General features: G+C 34.9%; 1 protein-coding gene across 1 annotated transcript in view; it reads left to right on the top strand.

The window, feature by feature from the left end:
• Window positions 1-18,094, top strand: part of LOC111087950 (sodium/potassium-transporting ATPase subunit beta-like) — a 64,712-nt gene extending 46,618 nt beyond the window's left edge. Inside the window, exon 2 of the mRNA XM_022396451.1 lies at window positions 16,215-18,094. Within this exon, the coding sequence (XP_022252159.1) occupies window positions 16,327-17,313 (987 nt within the window). The 5' untranslated portion in view covers window positions 16,215-16,326 and the 3' untranslated portion in view covers window positions 17,314-18,094. The remainder of the gene's footprint in view (window positions 1-16,214) is intronic.
• Window positions 18,095-18,411: the final 317 nt, after the last annotated feature.

The raw sequence follows: 18,411 nt of genomic DNA, 5'->3' as shown, positions 1-18,411 counted from the left end.
GAGTAATATACCTAGGTTTTCTGTACAAACATGAGATATACCATTGAGTAATACACCCAACTTTTTCTGTACAAACATGAGATATACCATTGAGTAATATACCTAGGTTTTCTGTACACACATGAGATATACCAATGAGCAATATACCTAGGTTTTCTGTACAAACATGAGATATACCACTGAATAATATACCTAGGTTTTCTATACAAACATGAGATATACCATTGAGTAATATACCTAGGTTTTCTGTACAAACATGAGATATACCGTTGAGTAATATACCTAGGTTTTCTATACAAACATTAGATACGCGAAAATTGATATGGTAATAAAGGGGTTTTATCACACTTAAAATTACTTATATCAACTCTAAGCTCAAGTATTTATTACCGTACATTCTGAGGACGTGCGAAACGTTCATTCAAGTCAGTAACGCCCCCCCCCCCAGTGGCACAGCGGTATATCTGCGGGCTTACAACGCTAGAATCCGGGTTTCGATACCGTGGTGGGCAGAGCACAGATAGCCCATTGTGTAGCTTTGTGCTTAATTACAAACAAAGAACAAGTCAACAAGTGTTTGTGTCTCCGTGTCACACTTAATAATTATCATTATTTCAAACATTAGAAGAATAAGACAGTGCTCAGAATGGATGGACAGATTTGGTTAAGTTAGATAATGTAAAGATTATATTAAAAGAGAAAGTGTTATTGTTATCACCTATTTATATGTTTTTCTTTGATCGTCTTATATTCTTTAATTGTTTTCTTTCTTCCGTATATAGTTTAAAAGTGAACCAAACCATGTTAAATATTAATGTATATATGAATTAAACTTCTGAAGTGTAAGGCGTGAGGCTGAGCTCCACGAGCGATTTTACGGAAATATCTAGGAATGGAAGAGGAACACAAGAACAAGGCAAATTCATTGAGGAAAACTCAGAAAGAATTCGAAGTTTTACGTTAAATTGCTAATGTGCTGAACGGAATGCGATTGATTGCTATGTACCTATCACATGCTTCCAGGAGGTTTGGTCGTCATTGAAGTATTCCTTCTACAGCTCCCAAGTGTGAAGGGTGTCGTCAGAATAGAAGAACGTGATGAAGACAGCTATGGGGGGAAATAAAAAACCTAAGCACGATCAGAGAAAACTATATAACATTGATCGATAATCAAAACTGGTCCGTGAATGCACCGTCTGCATGAAATCACGTAATGATGTGCTCTGTTGCTCTATGATAGTTCGAGTATATATATATACACATCCTATTACAGTTACCTTCGTAAGCGAAGAGCAGCTTTTGTTCTTTACTCAATAGTTTTGTGAATTTCGTTTTAAGGTCAAATGATCATCAGATTCCAGATATCGCAAACAGCCTAAATCTTTATCTAGATTTTTTTTAAGGAAGATTACCGGAAAGCTGTATTTCGGAATCAACCCACCAAACCCGTCTGGTGTACACAACTTATATCACCAACTTAACTGTAAAGTAATGTTTTGACTATCCTAATTCGGTCATTATTTGAATGAAAGAGTTGTCGTTTTCCAAAAGTTTGTTTTGTTTAGTTTCTTTGTTTTTTGAATTTCGCACAAAGCTACACGAGTGCTATGTGCGCTAGCCGTCCCTAATTTAGCAGTGTAAGACTAGAGAGAAGGCAGCTAGTCATCACCACCCACCGCCAACTCTTGGGCTACTCTTTTACCAACGAATAGTGGGATTGACCGTCATATTATAACGCCTTCACGGCTGAAAGGGCGAGCATGTTTGGTGGGACGGAGATTCGAACCCGCGACCCGCAGATTGCGAGTAGAGCTCTCTAACCACCTGGCCATGTCGGGCCCGTTTTCCAAAAGACGTGTCGTGATTTGTCCAGTTTCAACAGTTGAGATAAACAAGCCTAGTTTGGCAATGCTCTCGAAATGCTGTTGTTACCAAGTCCTTTTTTGTCATTGCTTTTGAAAATAAAATAAAATGTTTACACTATTTTTGTCAAATCGTTTTCGATATATAAATAGTATAGAAATAGTTACTTGGTGTTCATTTCTCAACAACTGTCGTCGGGCCGTGATTTAGACGCAGGTTTGCAGCATTGAATACAAACATTACACACGAAAGTCACACAACAAAAGTACCCAACATCTTTTAACGTTTCTAGAATAGAAATAAAAAAAAACATAACGATACCAGAAACATAATTCTATGTGATAACTTTAGGACTTAAAATAATCTACTATTACCCTTCCGGTTTGTCAACGGTAAGTTTACGGACTTACAACACAAAAAGAAGGGATTTTATTACACATTGTGCGTAGATAGCTCATTGTGTAGCTTTGCATTAAGAGAAACAACAGCAACAAGCGTTTAGTGAGTAAATTTATGGGAGGTTTCAGAAATGAGATTGAGAAGTTGGTTAACGTAGTCGTGAGATTTGTTTTTTTTTACAACATGTTATCTACGTTGCGGGGATCGAGCCCCAAATTTTATCTTTAAAAGTCCTTAAGCCTTCCGATGAACCACTGAGGGACACACTTAGAAGAAGCAAAACAATTACAAAAAAAATATGAACACTAGACATATGTTGAAAGCGTTGCAAAATTTGCTCTTACCACATTTATTTTGGTAAAATACATAGCAACAGCAACGGACGTGGTCAACAACAAAGGATGAATAATTCACTTAACAAATATAGTGATTTTTTTCTAAGTTAGTTATGTTTTATCAATCTATGTATCATACTGTCACTGTCACTAAGATACTGATTTATTATTCAGTCACTTCATGAAAACAGCTTGACATTTAAATGTCCAAAACTTCCTGAAATGTCGGTCTTGTTCTTTATGTATAAGAAGCTTATTGATTTATTGTCAAAAAGAAACTTTGTAGACCTGTGTGTGGTGCGATATTATAGATCCATAACGTTTTCACTTCAACTCCTCTATACATGTGGATACTTCTTGTACTGCTACAAGTTTGTGTGTGTATATATACATGTTGGTGTGTACGTGTGGTACAAGTTTGTGTGTGTATATATACATGTTGGTGTGTATGTATGTGGTACAAGTTTGTTTGTGTATATATACATGTTGGTGTATACGTGTGGTACAAGTTTGTGTGTGTATATATACATGTTGGTGTGTATGTGTGGTACAAGTTTGTGTGTATATATACATGTTGGTGTGTACGTGTGGTATAAGTTTATGTGTGTTTATACATGTTGGCGTGTACGTGTGGTACAAGTTTATGTGTGTATATATACATGTTGGTGTGTACGTGTGGTACAAGTTTATGTATATATATATATGCATATACATGTTGGTGTGAACGTGTGGTACAAGTTTGTATATATATATAAACATGTTGGTGTGTACGTGTGGTAAAAGTTTACGTGTATATATATATATATATACATGTTGTTGTGTACGTGTGGGTAGGTGTGAACGTAAAACATCATCCAAGCTGCCTGAGTCTACCAATAGTCTATACTACTGCCAAAAGTACATAAAAAATAGTATAATGTTGAAAGATAGAACCTAATTTTATCGTAAAACATGTTTTTATATTGCGGTAGATATTAAATACTCATTTTCGAGAACAGATGACGTTGAGTCTTGATTAATGACCACCTTTGGTCACGTGGTATTGTCATTAAATCTTTACTTTACATTTCTTGGAAGAGAACAAAAAATACGAACTCTTTTATGTGATGCATTAGCTAAGGAAGATTTCTTACTTGTTTTTAAGAGTGTTGGAACCAATATCGAAGCTTAATGGTAGCTACAATTGCACGAATTTAATCTTAAACGTAAATACTTAAGGGCTGTTACGTTTTCTCTTATGTTTTTACACGAAGAGGTCTACACTGTGAAGATTGTTGGGGAACATTTGGTCTTTTGCACGTTCTTTTGTCACATGTTGCAACCTTTATTAATTGTTGAAAATATTGTAATTTAAATCAACTATTTTTAGTTTCGATTCAATACTCAGAAACGAAACGTATGATCCGGTAATAGGTAGCAATTTACTTAATTAGTAAAATAAATATTCGTTTTTATACCTAATGAAGATGGTCAGCGTGCGATTATTCGCGTATCGTTGTCGCCAAAATGCACTTTAGAATCCTAGATGCTCTGTAAAGTCAAATCTCATTATACGGTTAGACAAAGGCCTTGAATGGCCTAGTAGTTAGAGTACTCGACTCGCAATCTGCGGGTCGCGAGTTCGAATCTCGTCACCGAACATGCTCTTCCTTTCATCAGTGGGGCGTTATAATGTGACGGTCAACCTATTTTTTCGTGAGGAAAGAGTAGCTAAGAGTTGGTGGTGAGTGGTGTTGACCAGCTGCCTTCCCTCTAGTCTATCACTTCTAAATTAGACACGGCTAACGCAGATAGCCCTCGAGTAACTCTGCGCGAAATTCAGCAAAACAAACAAACTTTCAGAAAAGAGAGGCGTTAGATGCTATTTACTTCCTCCAATTTATCAGCTCACGGAAAGGCTTTGACCAGATAGCCTATAAGTAGCTGTGAGCACAACTTCTGAACAAATATAAAAAATATATACGTAATCAGGCCGTTTTTATTCAACTGCAACAGTGAACAATAGTAATCCTTATTTTGTTGTTGTTGTTCATTCCTTAAGTGTATGGACTACATAGAAACTTATTAAACCTTTAATAGTTTTAGTTCTTGGATTTAAATTTCGTACATAAATTATAATTTGATGTCCGTGTTCGTCGTTCGTTTATGTTTTGAAATAGATAACGATGCTGTTAATTGGAGAAGCATTCCAATCATCGATTTTATAATACACTTATGGGGGTATATTTCTTGATACTTAAGGATATTTAGATTAATCACTGAGGGCTCGACTTTTCGTACCACTGGATCCTGTACATTTCACTACGAAATGTTCTAAGACAACGTGCCAATCACTCTGATCGGCAGAGCTATCCATTGAAGTCCATAGGAGATCCTATTTCTAGCTATTTCTGTCAACAGACTTTCTTTTGGCTCATTTTCACATTCGGTTTTTCGGATGACCTCTTTTGCTTTAGCTGTTATTCTTGTTTCATAGAGCATCTTCACCATATGTTATAGTACATAACATTGAAAGGTTATTTTTATTTTCGTTTTCCGTGTTGATCCTATTAGCCCTCTTTCACTTTGGTCACTTTACTCTTCAAAAAATACTTTACTTTACTCTTTAAAGGTCCTTCTTTCAAGGTCCTCCTCAGTACCAAGAGCTGCGCCTCTTACAGTGATAGAGATATCAAGTTCTGATATTTTTTATTACCTTTAACGTTTACACTTCTACAGAAGGGGCTACTGTACGACTTGAAAGCAGTTCTTGCTAGCACGGATCTTCTCTTGACATTCTAGCTTACTCGTTTTTCTGTTTTCTTTTTCACTTCCACTTCTCTGATAAATAACAAGCCTGTATCTTATACCTCTTCGTGTTCAGCTTTTGTTTCTCTTCTATTTTTCACCCACTTAATCTTGAGCATCCAGTATTATTCTGTTTCTTCACTTATCCCGCAACGTTTTCAAAGCTGCTAGAACATCAGCATCTGTACAGAAATGTCCATATTATACATATATATATCGTTTTTCTACTTATAACCTCATAATTAATTTCCTCTTGTTTCAATGTCATCGTTACTTTTTGTTGTTCTTTAGATATCCATGAAATATATATAATATTTATCATTAATTTCTGTTCAAAGCAAGCTAATTGCATAGATCAGAGCTAAAAACTATATAGCAAATTTAATATACCATCTAGCTTGGATTTTTTTATTTCATATTTAGGTACCCTCACTGTTACTGATATTTTCGGCTGTAATCCCAACAATATTTCACAAGGTTCGGTCAACTTAGGAATTGTAGGTTATTCCTATATCCATATACGTTATTAATAATGCAAAACATTTTGATGATAAAAACATATGTATAACTTATATATGTATATATATATCAGGTGATTCAGAAGTCCATTAACAGACAAATAATTCACAAATGGAGAGATATTGGAAAATAACTGTTAGTGGTATGGAATGAGGTGTTGTGGGTCTACCCTGTGGCAACATCACTGAGGTCATTCGAGGTACATTTTAAGGGCATTTCCTTCGACACTTTTATTAATATGGACGATACATTAAATGCGATAATTGCAAAGAAAGAAATGAAATATTTTAAACAACAAATTACTAAATTAACCTAACAACAGCCACAGTTATAGACATAAATGCAGATGAGGTAAATACCCTAAAATTATCACGAAATGGTGGCAAACAATAAATAAATGTGCCCAAACATGACGGTTACTAATATGGTAGTTTAATTGCCAATATTGGTTGTTGTTCTTGGTCTGTCCGCACGGGATCTATACGTAAATGAGCCTGTAGTACCCAGCCGCTGACACACATTTTCTATCATATGGTGTGAAGGATGACGTTTATCTGGGAGCCGTTCTGCATACAAGCTGGCATCAATCTGGACTGCAAAACCAGATTTGTGTAACAACTGTGCGTGGTCGAATTTTGATCTTCTGTGATAGAATTTTATTTACATTGAAGGGGTGCAGTTAGGTCTGTAAAACCCATAAATCCAACTTCAAGAAGTAGAGTATGTATCAGAAAACCAAATTTATAATTGAATGATCTTGTTATGAGACGAGGATGGGTGCTTAAGTATTATTGAAATATCTAGGTAAAGGTTTTAACGTTTTTGTAATCCTGTGCTTATAGTATACGGGTGAAGCTTAAGTATTTCACAATCATAGAAACTAAGAGTGTTTTTAATAACAAGTTGACACTATGATACTAACTTTTATATATTTTTAATGGTTTTAGGGATAATTAACAGCCAGCTGCGGATGTGAGTGATATAGGTTTTGGGACGATGTGGGTTATAGCATCCAACACCTAACCCCTATTTGATTTTCCTTGCTAATAGCCCTGTTTTTCATCTGTGTTTTTTGGATTATGTCTGATAACCCCAACACTTTAGAAAGCTATTGCCACAGACATTTACCTTTAAAAATGATATTTTTTGTACTTTCCTGTCAAAAAATATAACTTTTAATTATTTTTGTTTTGTGTTTGTGTTACTGACGCAATAGTGGATTTTATTTCATTTGGATTTGTTTTGATGAGTTTTATCATTTTGAATTTTGTTGTGAATGACAGTTTTAGTTTTGGTGTTTCACTGTCAATACTTCGTTTTCTATAATTTTTCATTACTCTTATATAGCGCTGAATTTTCGCCTGTATATGCTGTTATTACAATTCACAGAATGAGTATATATATATATATATAATTTAAACAAATCAATAAACATACACATTAGTGTAAATTAAAAGGTTTAAAAAAGCCAATAATAGCATATAATCCTATCATTCTCTGGCCCTCGCTGGGATTTGATGCTAGTTTTCTTTACTATTTTTTACCTCAAAATAAAATCTTAATCATATCCATTCAACGTGCTTGAGCGAAAAAACAACTACAAAAAATACGAAAATTCTGCTTTAGCTCAAATAGATTGGCATCTAATTCACCACATAATATTTTGTTTATTTGATGAATTGGGAGCGAAAATGAATATCAATTCAGTTTTATAGTACATGAATCAAATGATGTAATGTGAGTAATGCCAAATTGATTAATTTATTTTATCCAATTTCTTTTGCTGAACTATCACTTACCATTTTAGCTAAAGCAGAGTTTTTCGTTATTTCTTTCGGTCAAGCGTGTTATGGATGAATTTCGCGTGTACTTGACCTGCCCTAGCATGGTATGGAGCTTAGGAAACTCGACTCACAATCTGCGGGTGGTGGGCTCGAATCCCTTCATCGAACATGCTTGCCCTTTCAGCCTTTTTTCGTTGGTAAAGAGTAGCTAAATGTTGGTGGTGAGTGGTGTTGACTAACTGCCTTCCCTCTAGTCTGTCCCCCAGTGGCACAGCGGTATGTCTGCGGACTTCCAACGCTAGAAACCGGGTTTCGATACCCGTGGTGGGCAGAGCACAGGTAGCCCATTGTGTAGCTTTGTGCATAATTAAAAACAAACAAACCCTCTAGTCTATCATTTCTGAATTAAGGACGGCTAATGCAGATAGCCCTCTAGTAGCTTTAGACGAAATTCAGTAAACAAAAAACTGTACTTGGCATACTTATTTTTTGTGGTTGTTTCCTTTAGCGAAAAACAATGCCAAAATGGGAGTCATTTTAAGTAGATTTTACATTTTTGACAACCAGAATTTGCAAAAGTCTGTACACTGAACATTCTTCTTCACATTGATACCAATAGGGAAATGATACTTGCACTAATTTTTTTTAATGCTCGACAAAGATTGAAAATACAGAAAATTTGGAAATTTTCTGAAAACTTCACATGGCTCTAGAAACAAAGGTAGGCAAAGCCAGTTAATGAAAGTTGGAATGCTTGTTCCAGCTGAATACTGTTCGATTTTAAATTCTGGAGATGAGTAATAAGCATGGATAATTTATACTTAATGAGCAAACTGCGTAAACAGAAGATACTGCAATAGTTTTGTTTCTTCTTGTCTCTTTTTATTTTGGCTACAAAACTATCGATTTGCTTGATATAGAAAGTTGACCACTACACTGTGGCCTTTGAATTCATATTACAGACTGTTTCTAATTTCCATGCTTAATGTTTTATGCACTAAAAGTATAGTGTGAAAATACGCAGTTGTTTTCCAGTTCTAAAATAAGAATAAAACGTGCATTTTCTTTAAGTGTGCCTACTGTGAAAGTTGTGATTACCATTTTCTCGGTTATCCTACGAAACCAGCTCGACCATAATCTTATTAAGTATGTTATTGTTATTACGAATACGGCAATGTTTCTTACATATATATACAAGTTCATCAAGATATACTATTATTTTTGTGTTTAATGACATCATAATCATCAACATTTTTATTTTCTTGTGTCTTCTTTTTTTTTCATGTCAATGGTCCATCTCCAATGTCTTTTGTTGAATCCTATTTGAGACATAAAATATGGAACATGCTAATTTTCTTTGAAAAATGGGGTTAAAGTTTTGGGAAAATAAATAAATAAGTAAAATATTGTATTGAAAATGTATTAGTATTCGCGGCTGAACAGGAAAAGAAAATTGTGTTTTGAAATGTAAAAATGTCTTAAAGGGTTACTGTATTACAATGATAAATAGATTCATTTTGCCCTCGTAAGGTTTTTAAAGTAGACATAGTGTTCTTGTTTCAGACGAGAGCCGAAAGCAGTCACATCTGTTACCCTTTTTCTTTCTCCAATGTTACTTCAGCAAACGACACATAAATCTTGAAACTCTCTAGGGATCGGTTGACACGGATTTTGGTCACAATTTCTAACAGTTTCTTTCAGAATGACATATGTCATGTGCTATGATCACTTAGTTGAAATTGGTTATAGGAGTCCGATCCAGGGATTACTTTAGCTCAAAAATTAAACGTATGCATTAACTTATAGACATAACAGAAGAAATTATAACATAACATAAGAACATAGACAAATAATACAATAATTTACAGACACAACAACAGAACTTACAAGTGTAACACAAGAACATAGAGAGATAATAGTGAAACCGAAGATAGACGGTCTTTCCAATGTAAGTAAAGGCTTGAATATTACGAGTTTTGATGAAAGCAATAAAAGAGTACATCAAGTTGAGACATTACTCACATTGCATCATTTTATTCATGTACTGTAAAACTGAATTTATATTCAGTTTCGCTCCGTGAATGGACATAACATCTATAAAATTTCAGTATAGCCATATCCCTAATAACTATAGCTTTTATAAGAATTAAAACCACAATCACAAATTTATAAAACTTAATCCTTACTTTGGCCTACAGATAAGTGTCTAAAGCTGTCAAAATAGGGATTAAACGATTTTAAAACGATTTTCAATCCCTACTTTTGTTGGAAAATTTAGGCTGCTTCATTTAGCTATAGGGATCACTGAGCCAATCAAAGTAGGGATTGAAAATCGTTTTAAAATTTATCCAACTAGTATTAGTTTACTTGTTTGTTTACTTTTTTATTGCAGCATTTATTTTGTTTTGGATTTTTCTTATAGCAATTCTAGGAATAACCAACGATCCCTACTTTCCGTTCAAAAATGTTTTGTTTACTATTTATTCAATAACAGAAATGTATAATCAAAACACACACATCTTTAAAACAGTTAGTAATCTGAGTAAGTTGAAACTTCAACACTGAATCACATTCATAAGTTCCAAGACCTTAACCGTTCGTCTTACAGAGACTAGGTGTATAACACCCGTTTATAACAGTATTTTCAAGAAATTGAAAGAACTGTTTAGGTAAGTTAGCCTTAGGGTAATTTATATATTCAACATAGTCTTACAATTAACTTCTAACTTCAACACAGTCTTAAGAATAACTTACAACCTTAACATAGTTTTACGAATAACGCATAACTTTGGCACTGTCTTACGAATAACTTATAACATCAACACAGTCTTACGAATACTTTGCGACTTTAACACAGTCTTATGAATAATTTACAATTTTAACATAGTCTTACGAATAACTTAAAAGTTCAACAGTCTTGCGAATAACACATATCTTCAAAACCGTATTACGATTAACTTCTAGCTTCAACACAGTGTTAAGAATAACTTACAACTTTAAAACTGCCTTATGAATAACTTATAACTTGAACAGAGTCTTACGAATAACTTATAACTTCGAAACAGTCTTACGAATACTTTGCGACTTTAACACAGTCTTATGAATAACTTACAACTTTAACATAGTCTTACGAATAACTTATAAGTTCAACAGTCTTGCGAATAACACATATCTTCAAATCCGTATTACGATTAACTTCTAGCTTCAACACAGTGTTAAAAATAACTTACAACTTTAAAACTGCCTTATGAATAACTTATAACTTGAACAGAGTCTTACGAATAACTTATAGTTTCGACACTGTCTTATGATTAACTTGTTCCTTTAATACAGTCTTACGATTACAGTTCACATCTTGTAACACAAACTAGTGTCAGTTCTCAGTAACATATATTGTATAGTTTTGGTTTTCACTGACACTTTCAAACTTGGTGCCGTACAATGAAATATAGACAGTTATGTTTACCAATTTTTTTATAATCCTAAATTTTCCTTTGATAATATTTGTTTACCTCTGTAATCATTACGCAGACAAAAATATATAAATTCTAATTCATTTACATTCTTAAAGTTAAGAAAATTTGGAGTTCGTAAAACGTTACAACCAGATCTTTGATTACATTATTGTTGTTCGTGAGAACGACAACGATACAAACTCAAAGCAGGTTTAACTCATGAAGACTTAATTCTATTAGAGTTTGTTAAAGTTAAAAAGTTCTGGAGTTCACAAAACGTTACAATAAGTTTTTCATTTCATTTTTATGCATTCTTAATGTTCACGATGAAGAACAATAATAATGCAAAACCTCGCAGTAGGCTTAACTGACTCCTCCATATAGGGACCATTTCCACATTTTAAATCCCAAAATCATTCTAAACACTTAACACCATGAAATTGTCTTCATGGAAGGGTTTTAGTACCCATAAAGTCCAGTAGGGTTTGTTACTTAAATATTAGACACATGTTTCTCTGGTGGATAACTTCACTGTAAGGCTATATATGAAAGGATTTTTTTATTCATAAAAGAGTTTGGAAGAAATGTATACTACTTTATTACTTATTCATATATTTTTTGTTGGTTAAATAATTTCTTTTTTAAATATAATCTTCAAGATTTTTACGTTGCTCGATAAACAGTTCAAGGGTGTTAATAACTCCTTTTAGTTTGGGTGTTTCTTTCAAATGTCTGCGCAAAGCTACACAGAAATGTTATCTGCGCATGGCCGTCCGTAATTCTGAGCTGACAAACTAAAGAAAAGGCAACTGATTAACTGATCAATACTGGGATTTGACTGCCACTCTTACAACACCCACCGTTCGAAAGTGTGAACCCCGTTTTTGCGCCAGCGAGACGCGCACTATGATTTTTCGGTTTCACAATACTAGTATGCTAACAACTCGGAAACGTACGAAGCAGGGCTGTTGAAAAACGTCATTAGAACAACTTGTAACAAGATATCAGTGTAGTTGTTTCCAAAAACCCATATTCTTATCAACTGTACAAATAGCCTAATTTTTTTTAGTTATAGAACTTGATAAAAATGGATATTTAATGTCTCATTTTAACAATAACCAAAAGATGCCTAAAAGCGAACATTTAAAATTTTACGGATTAGTGTTCTCCCTTGGACTTCAACTGATACTTTACAATTCAAGTTTACAAACTCAAAATATTTTGCATTAATAGATAAAGTAATTCAACGTTAATGTTTAAGTGGAACTACAGAAATAGAAAGTATACCAAAATGGTTGGAACTAAAAGCAAAGATCCTGTTAAATCACAAAAAATAATATTCATGTTTACTTCACTGTCTCATATGGTAGAATAAATCATTTATTGATTTAAAAGCTAAAAAAAAACCTGGTGATTTTGGTTTTATAGGAAATCATAGAATAACAAAATAAATCACCAGATAAACAGTGATGATAATTTAACCAGATCCAAGTACTTGCGGCCTATAGGGTATAAAAGTACTCGAAGCATGTTTCTTTCACGTTTTTATTAGCTTCTCGATTTTCGTTCCTGTGAAATAAAAACACACAGAGAAAAATCTCATCATCTGAAGACATTGTGATCTAACGTAAACCATAAAAAATCGTTATAGTGGAAGCTTCAGCCTTTTTTTTCACGTACTTCAGTACATAACAGATTTGAATATTTTCACAAGATTCTCCATGAGGGGCATCAGGTGTAGAATAAATGCTTAGATTCATTTGATAAACCAATGTGAAGAACTTCCCACAAGATTATGTACATAACATATCTAAACATTTCTAACAAATATTACACAACGTGTATCATGGGAATATGTAATAAAAACCCGACATGGTAAAACAATAATATTATGATTGCAGTTCACGCATACGTTTGTCTAAGATGTTTTGTTTGAGAGCTAGGAGTTATGAAAGAAACTTTATGCACTACTTTGATAAACATTATTTGTCTGAAAGCATGTTGTAATCTTGTTTTTAACATGTTTTGAGGTATAAATTAGGCTTGAATGATTGCCACAATTTTTTCATTATTAGAGCAAATTGTATACTTTATTACTGTTGAAGTGTACATTCTAGGCATATATAAAAAACAGACTAACTCAAATCGTATAAGGATGAATCAGTTTCGACGTCATAAATCGGGAACTGCTTGGCAGTTAATTTTAATTTGTGATTGAGGTGTATTATGCATTGAATTGGTCAAGGCTTAAGTAGGGCGTCCAATACAGCGTGTTTGATCGTTCCGTTTTTTTATTTTCCTTTACTAAAACAGCTATAAAATATAGAACACAAAAATCAATAGAGTCGGAACTTGAAACTAATAATATTTTTTAGAGTAAGAAACAAAATTACACTCAATGAAAATGAGATGGAGTGTAAACATACTTATAGTCCATCAGATTCTGAGAAATGTCGAAGAAATTGTGCATTTTACGGTAAACCACGAAACTTAACGCAAAAATGCCTTGTGACATTCTGACTATTTTTAGATATGGAGGCATTGCACCAGCGTCTCTAGTGGCAAGTATTGCTCACTAAAAGCGAATTCGATTTGAAACAAAACGTACTTAACAGAAAGCTTAGAGAGTCTTGTACCACCTCACACAGATGCCCCAGTTGTCGATGCCAATGTCGTTGATGGTGAAGTAATAATCAACCTGCTTGATGCAGGCATTGCAAATAGTTCCTGAACATGAATCAAAAGTATTCATGTTATTCATGGACCGTCAGTTGCAGCACGTTAATAGGCTCGGCATTATCTGGGACCAATACTCGTCGAACAGCTTGAAGGCCGCAACTAGAAGTAAGAGAGGGAAGGGAATTAGAAGGCGAGTGACTGGTATTAGTACACTTCTTGAAAACTGTAAAGGATTTCTACGAAATACTGACAACAAAATGGAGTTGTTCAACGTTTTGCAAGACGTGTGATAGCTGTGCCATAAACACAGTTGATCATAACAAATGGATATGTATTGAAAAATCCAGCCCGAGATGACGTATCACACCCTGTCCTATGTACCCATGACAAGCAGACTCTAGGTTGTTTCTGCATGCAGCCGTTGTTGCCAAACAAATCCTACTTCTCGCGGTTGACACGGATGTTCATTGATTGCTGAGTCGTTATTCAGTAAAATCCAAGTCGTTGGTTTTTGGCACAAGATAATTTTAGGTATTTGGCAGCTCATGACATGACTACAGCTCTTTTGGGGGAAAAATCAAAAGCTCTTGTAGATGAGCTGTGAGTGGGCTTTGACACAGGAAAGAATTTCAGGTACTTGGTAGCTCATGACATGGCTACAGCTTTTGTGGAGGGAAAATCAAAAGCTTTTCTGATGTTCCACAGTGTCACTGGCTGCGATATAGTTTCTGCATTTTGCAACTGAGGGAAAACATTTCAAGAACACATAAAAGGCTTATGACGAAGTGAGAATTGAACATGTTACCTTGTATAGTAACCCAAGCCTATAGAAGAAGACATCCTGTTAGTTATAGAATGATCCATTTACTGTTTTATGAATGGATAATTTCTGAGAAGTCTGTCAACGTAACACGGAAATAACACTGCAAAAATGGAGGATCTATTGAGATAATTCCTCCGACGCAAGCAGCAATTGCTGCAACACACCAAGCGAGCTGCATAACAGACAGGTTACTCTTGAGGACAATCAATAATTCATGGCACTGAGCTCCCATATCATTTACAGTGAGGATGTACTTTGAAGATATCTTGCAATCTCATTGGACAACACTTTCAGAGGCTAGAAAGTCATGGAACCTCATTGGACAACATTTTCAAAGTCATGCTAAGAGCTGTGGCGCCACTGCCATAAGAAAGAAGCAATTTAAATGTGTTAAAGCAGCAGTTCGATGTACTGCACTTTTGCTAAGATAAACATTTTTTCCTAAGCGAATTCGCATGACTAACCACTCAGTATTCAATTATATATATATCCAACGTTTATGGCTTTAAATACGTTTATTTACTCCAATATCCAATGGGATCAAGAAATATAGTTTCGAAAACTGAAGGACATGTCGAGTTTCTTTATTTTCTTGAAACTATAATTTTGAAATAAATGCTAAAAATGGATAAGTATCTATTTGTTACATCCAATGTCTCACAGAAATAATTTTAATAGTATGAAATCTACTAAAAGTTCAAACAGAGTTGAAATATATGAATTGTTTTCATAATTAGAATATTTCTCTCAAGATAAGTAGCGTGGCATTTAGAGGGTACTACTTGCCACTAGGGGGAGCTGGTGCAAATGATTCTATTTCTAAAAATAGCTTTCCCAATTTTGTATTCATAAACAAGAGGGAAAGAATACGGCTTTAATAGAAAAGACAGACATCCTTTCTTCAGTGAACTTTATTGTCTCATTGGTAGGCACAGAGTAAAAGTAATAAAAACCTTTTTTTACTTGAAAATATATCTTTTCTATTTAAAAACCCAGCAGATGCTGATATAATTGTGCATTTCATTGTAAAAGTATGAATCTTGGAACGAAAATATCTTCTAGCTATTCTAGCTAGACATTCTCGGCTAGCGCAACTAGCCCTAGAGTAGCTTTGTGTGAATATTTGAAAACAAATAAAATCCTACCCGTTATTTGGAAGATATGTTACCACTTTTTTAATAGTCAGTTTGTAATCGTTGAAGTAGGAATCTAACAAGTAGCTTAGCAACGATTATGAGCGAGAGACATGTACATTTATCAGTACTAAAAAGCAACTTACAAATTAATGAGGCCAATCAATACTCTATAGCAAACTGAATAGAACTACTTAACGTCATGAGTCCAATACACAAGAAAAAATAAAGAGGTAATGATTCATAAGTTAGACATCTTCCTTATTAACAATAGAAACAAGCCATTTGTTAGATGCTTTCATTCATTTATATGATTGTTGTTGTTGACTTTGATTAATGGTAGAAAAAAACAAGTAACTTAAAATTATAATTTACCGGTTTTCAAATAATAGTAAAGCTTTGTTTTGAGGATACTAACATTTAACTTTTTCTTTCAGAAAAGAGAACACTTCCTTTCAAAAGAAGAACATTTAAGAAAATAGCTCGGAAAATAAAGAAGCTTTTTTCGCAAACTTGCGATTATAGTTTCAACTAAAGACAGAAGCTGGAATGACTGACAAAAGCAGAAACGAAAACAGAGAAGCATTTGTCATGGAAAACATGGACGGAAAGAAGGAGGATGAAGCAACAGACGATGTTCCTCTTAAAGCTGAAAGCGTAGATGTATCCGTTGCGATAGAAACTAAAGAAAAAGACGGCGCTACTGCATCCGGTAAAGAAGGTAGAGATAAAGGATTTCGTTCCTGGTTGGCTAAACCACGGGTTATGTGGTGGATAGCTGTGCTGGTGGCCATTCTATTGATCACTGTCGTTCTGATCATAACACTTCTGGCGATGGAAGACTCATCAGAAACATATCGGGACATCACACCACGTCTGATGATGGTACATCCACGACCAGAAGGACGCTATCAGTTAATCCATTTTCGACATGGAAGTCTTCCTCACGAGGGAGCAGACTGGCCTAACCTTGTCAATGAACTGAGCAAGTTAATGTCTAACTACGACTCAAAACATAATGTTAAACGAAACAGAACGGAATGTTTTGGACAACTGCCACCAGAAGGATATGCATGTCTTTTCGATACCAGTCAGATATCGCCAGACTGTCGGGCTAGCAACTTCTTCGGTTATCAGGACGGAAGTCCATGTATTTTCCTTCAGTTCTCAAATATCACTGGCTGGGAACCACAGCCATACAGTACCAGAGATCTAGAACTCAGGAGATATTTACCAAAAGAGCTTCGCTACGGATACAACCCCGCCTTCGCTTTCATTGACTGTCAGGGTGACACCGATGTGGATAAAGAGAATATGGGCCCAATTCTCTTCATGCCAGAGCAAGGTTTCCCCGTGAATTTTTTTCCCTATACGGGTCATCCTGATTATATGCCACCCCTAGTGGTGATACGATTTCGCCAACCAAAGGTAGGTGTGGCAATTAGCATTACGTGTAAACTTTGGGCCAAAAATGTCAGTCGCCAATATGACATCGCCCCCAGTGGTGTTACACGATTGACTCTTCTGATCGAATAGTTGTGCTGTACGAAAAGTTAATTTGTTATGACAGTACCTTCTTTGATACCAAGAAAAGAGAGGAATTAGCAGTAAGTGAAGCTTTGTTTTACGACGCGACGCGTGTTTACCTTTTTTTCTTTTTCTTTTTGAAAAACAATCCTCTGGATAATTCTCCTTGTAGTAAGAAAGAATATTCCTTCTGAAAGATGGCTGTTAAGGAAAAAATGCTGAACAAGATTGACATGGGTACGAGACATAATGATTAAAAATAGCCGTGTTATATATATCCTTTGATGATCTACATTTCTGCCCTCACTCGTTCTCAACTCACCATTTAATGGACAAAAGAATATACTATGATAAGGGGATACACAAGAAGAACGAAAATCAGAAGAGAAATATATTTTATTTCAAGAAAAAATACGTGAATTGTTCTTAGCTTTATTCTCAATGATCGCATATTTTGTTTCAAATGTTCGCGTAAAGCTACACAAGGACTACCTGCGCTAGCTGTCCGTAACTTTGAATTGATAGGTAAGAGGGAGGAAAGCTAGTCAACAGCACCCACCACCGTCTTCGGTTAATATAAGCCACTTTTGGGATATGCCGTCACTCTTATAACGCACCTACGGCCTCAAGGTGCAGAACGCAATTTTACTGTTACGGCATGTGAGCCATATATTCTCAGATTCTCAGTCCAAGACGCTAAACATTAGGTCACGCAGAATTATAAATCTGTATATACACAGCGTGGTCACAAGTAAACAGACATCACCTGTTCAGAAAAAATGAAAATTTTCAATCATATTCACATGAATTGACATATTTATAATTTAATTAATATCTAGTAGATCTTCCTTTCGCTTCGCGGAGTTCGTTGATCCTTTGGGGCATCGTGAGAATTATCTCGTCAATTTTATATTGTGGGATTTTCACCCACCCTTGCTTCAAAACTTGGAGTAGATCCTCTTCGAAGTTGGTTTTTTTGGTTGTTTCTTGACTTGCCGGTCGAGTATGGCCCAGAGGTTTTCGATGGGGTTCATGTCAGGACAACTTCTGGATACCATTTTCTTCCTGCCACTTTTGTGTGTTTCTAGCAGTGTGACACGGTGCTCC

Source organism: Limulus polyphemus, unplaced genomic scaffold (assembly GCF_000517525.1).
Source record: "Limulus polyphemus unplaced genomic scaffold, Limulus_polyphemus-2.1.2 Scaffold2889, whole genome shotgun sequence".
Lineage (NCBI taxonomy): Eukaryota > Metazoa > Arthropoda > Merostomata > Xiphosura > Limulidae > Limulus > Limulus polyphemus.
The sequence above is the reverse complement of the archived record's forward strand: the minus strand, read 5'-3'. Positions and strand labels throughout refer to the sequence as shown.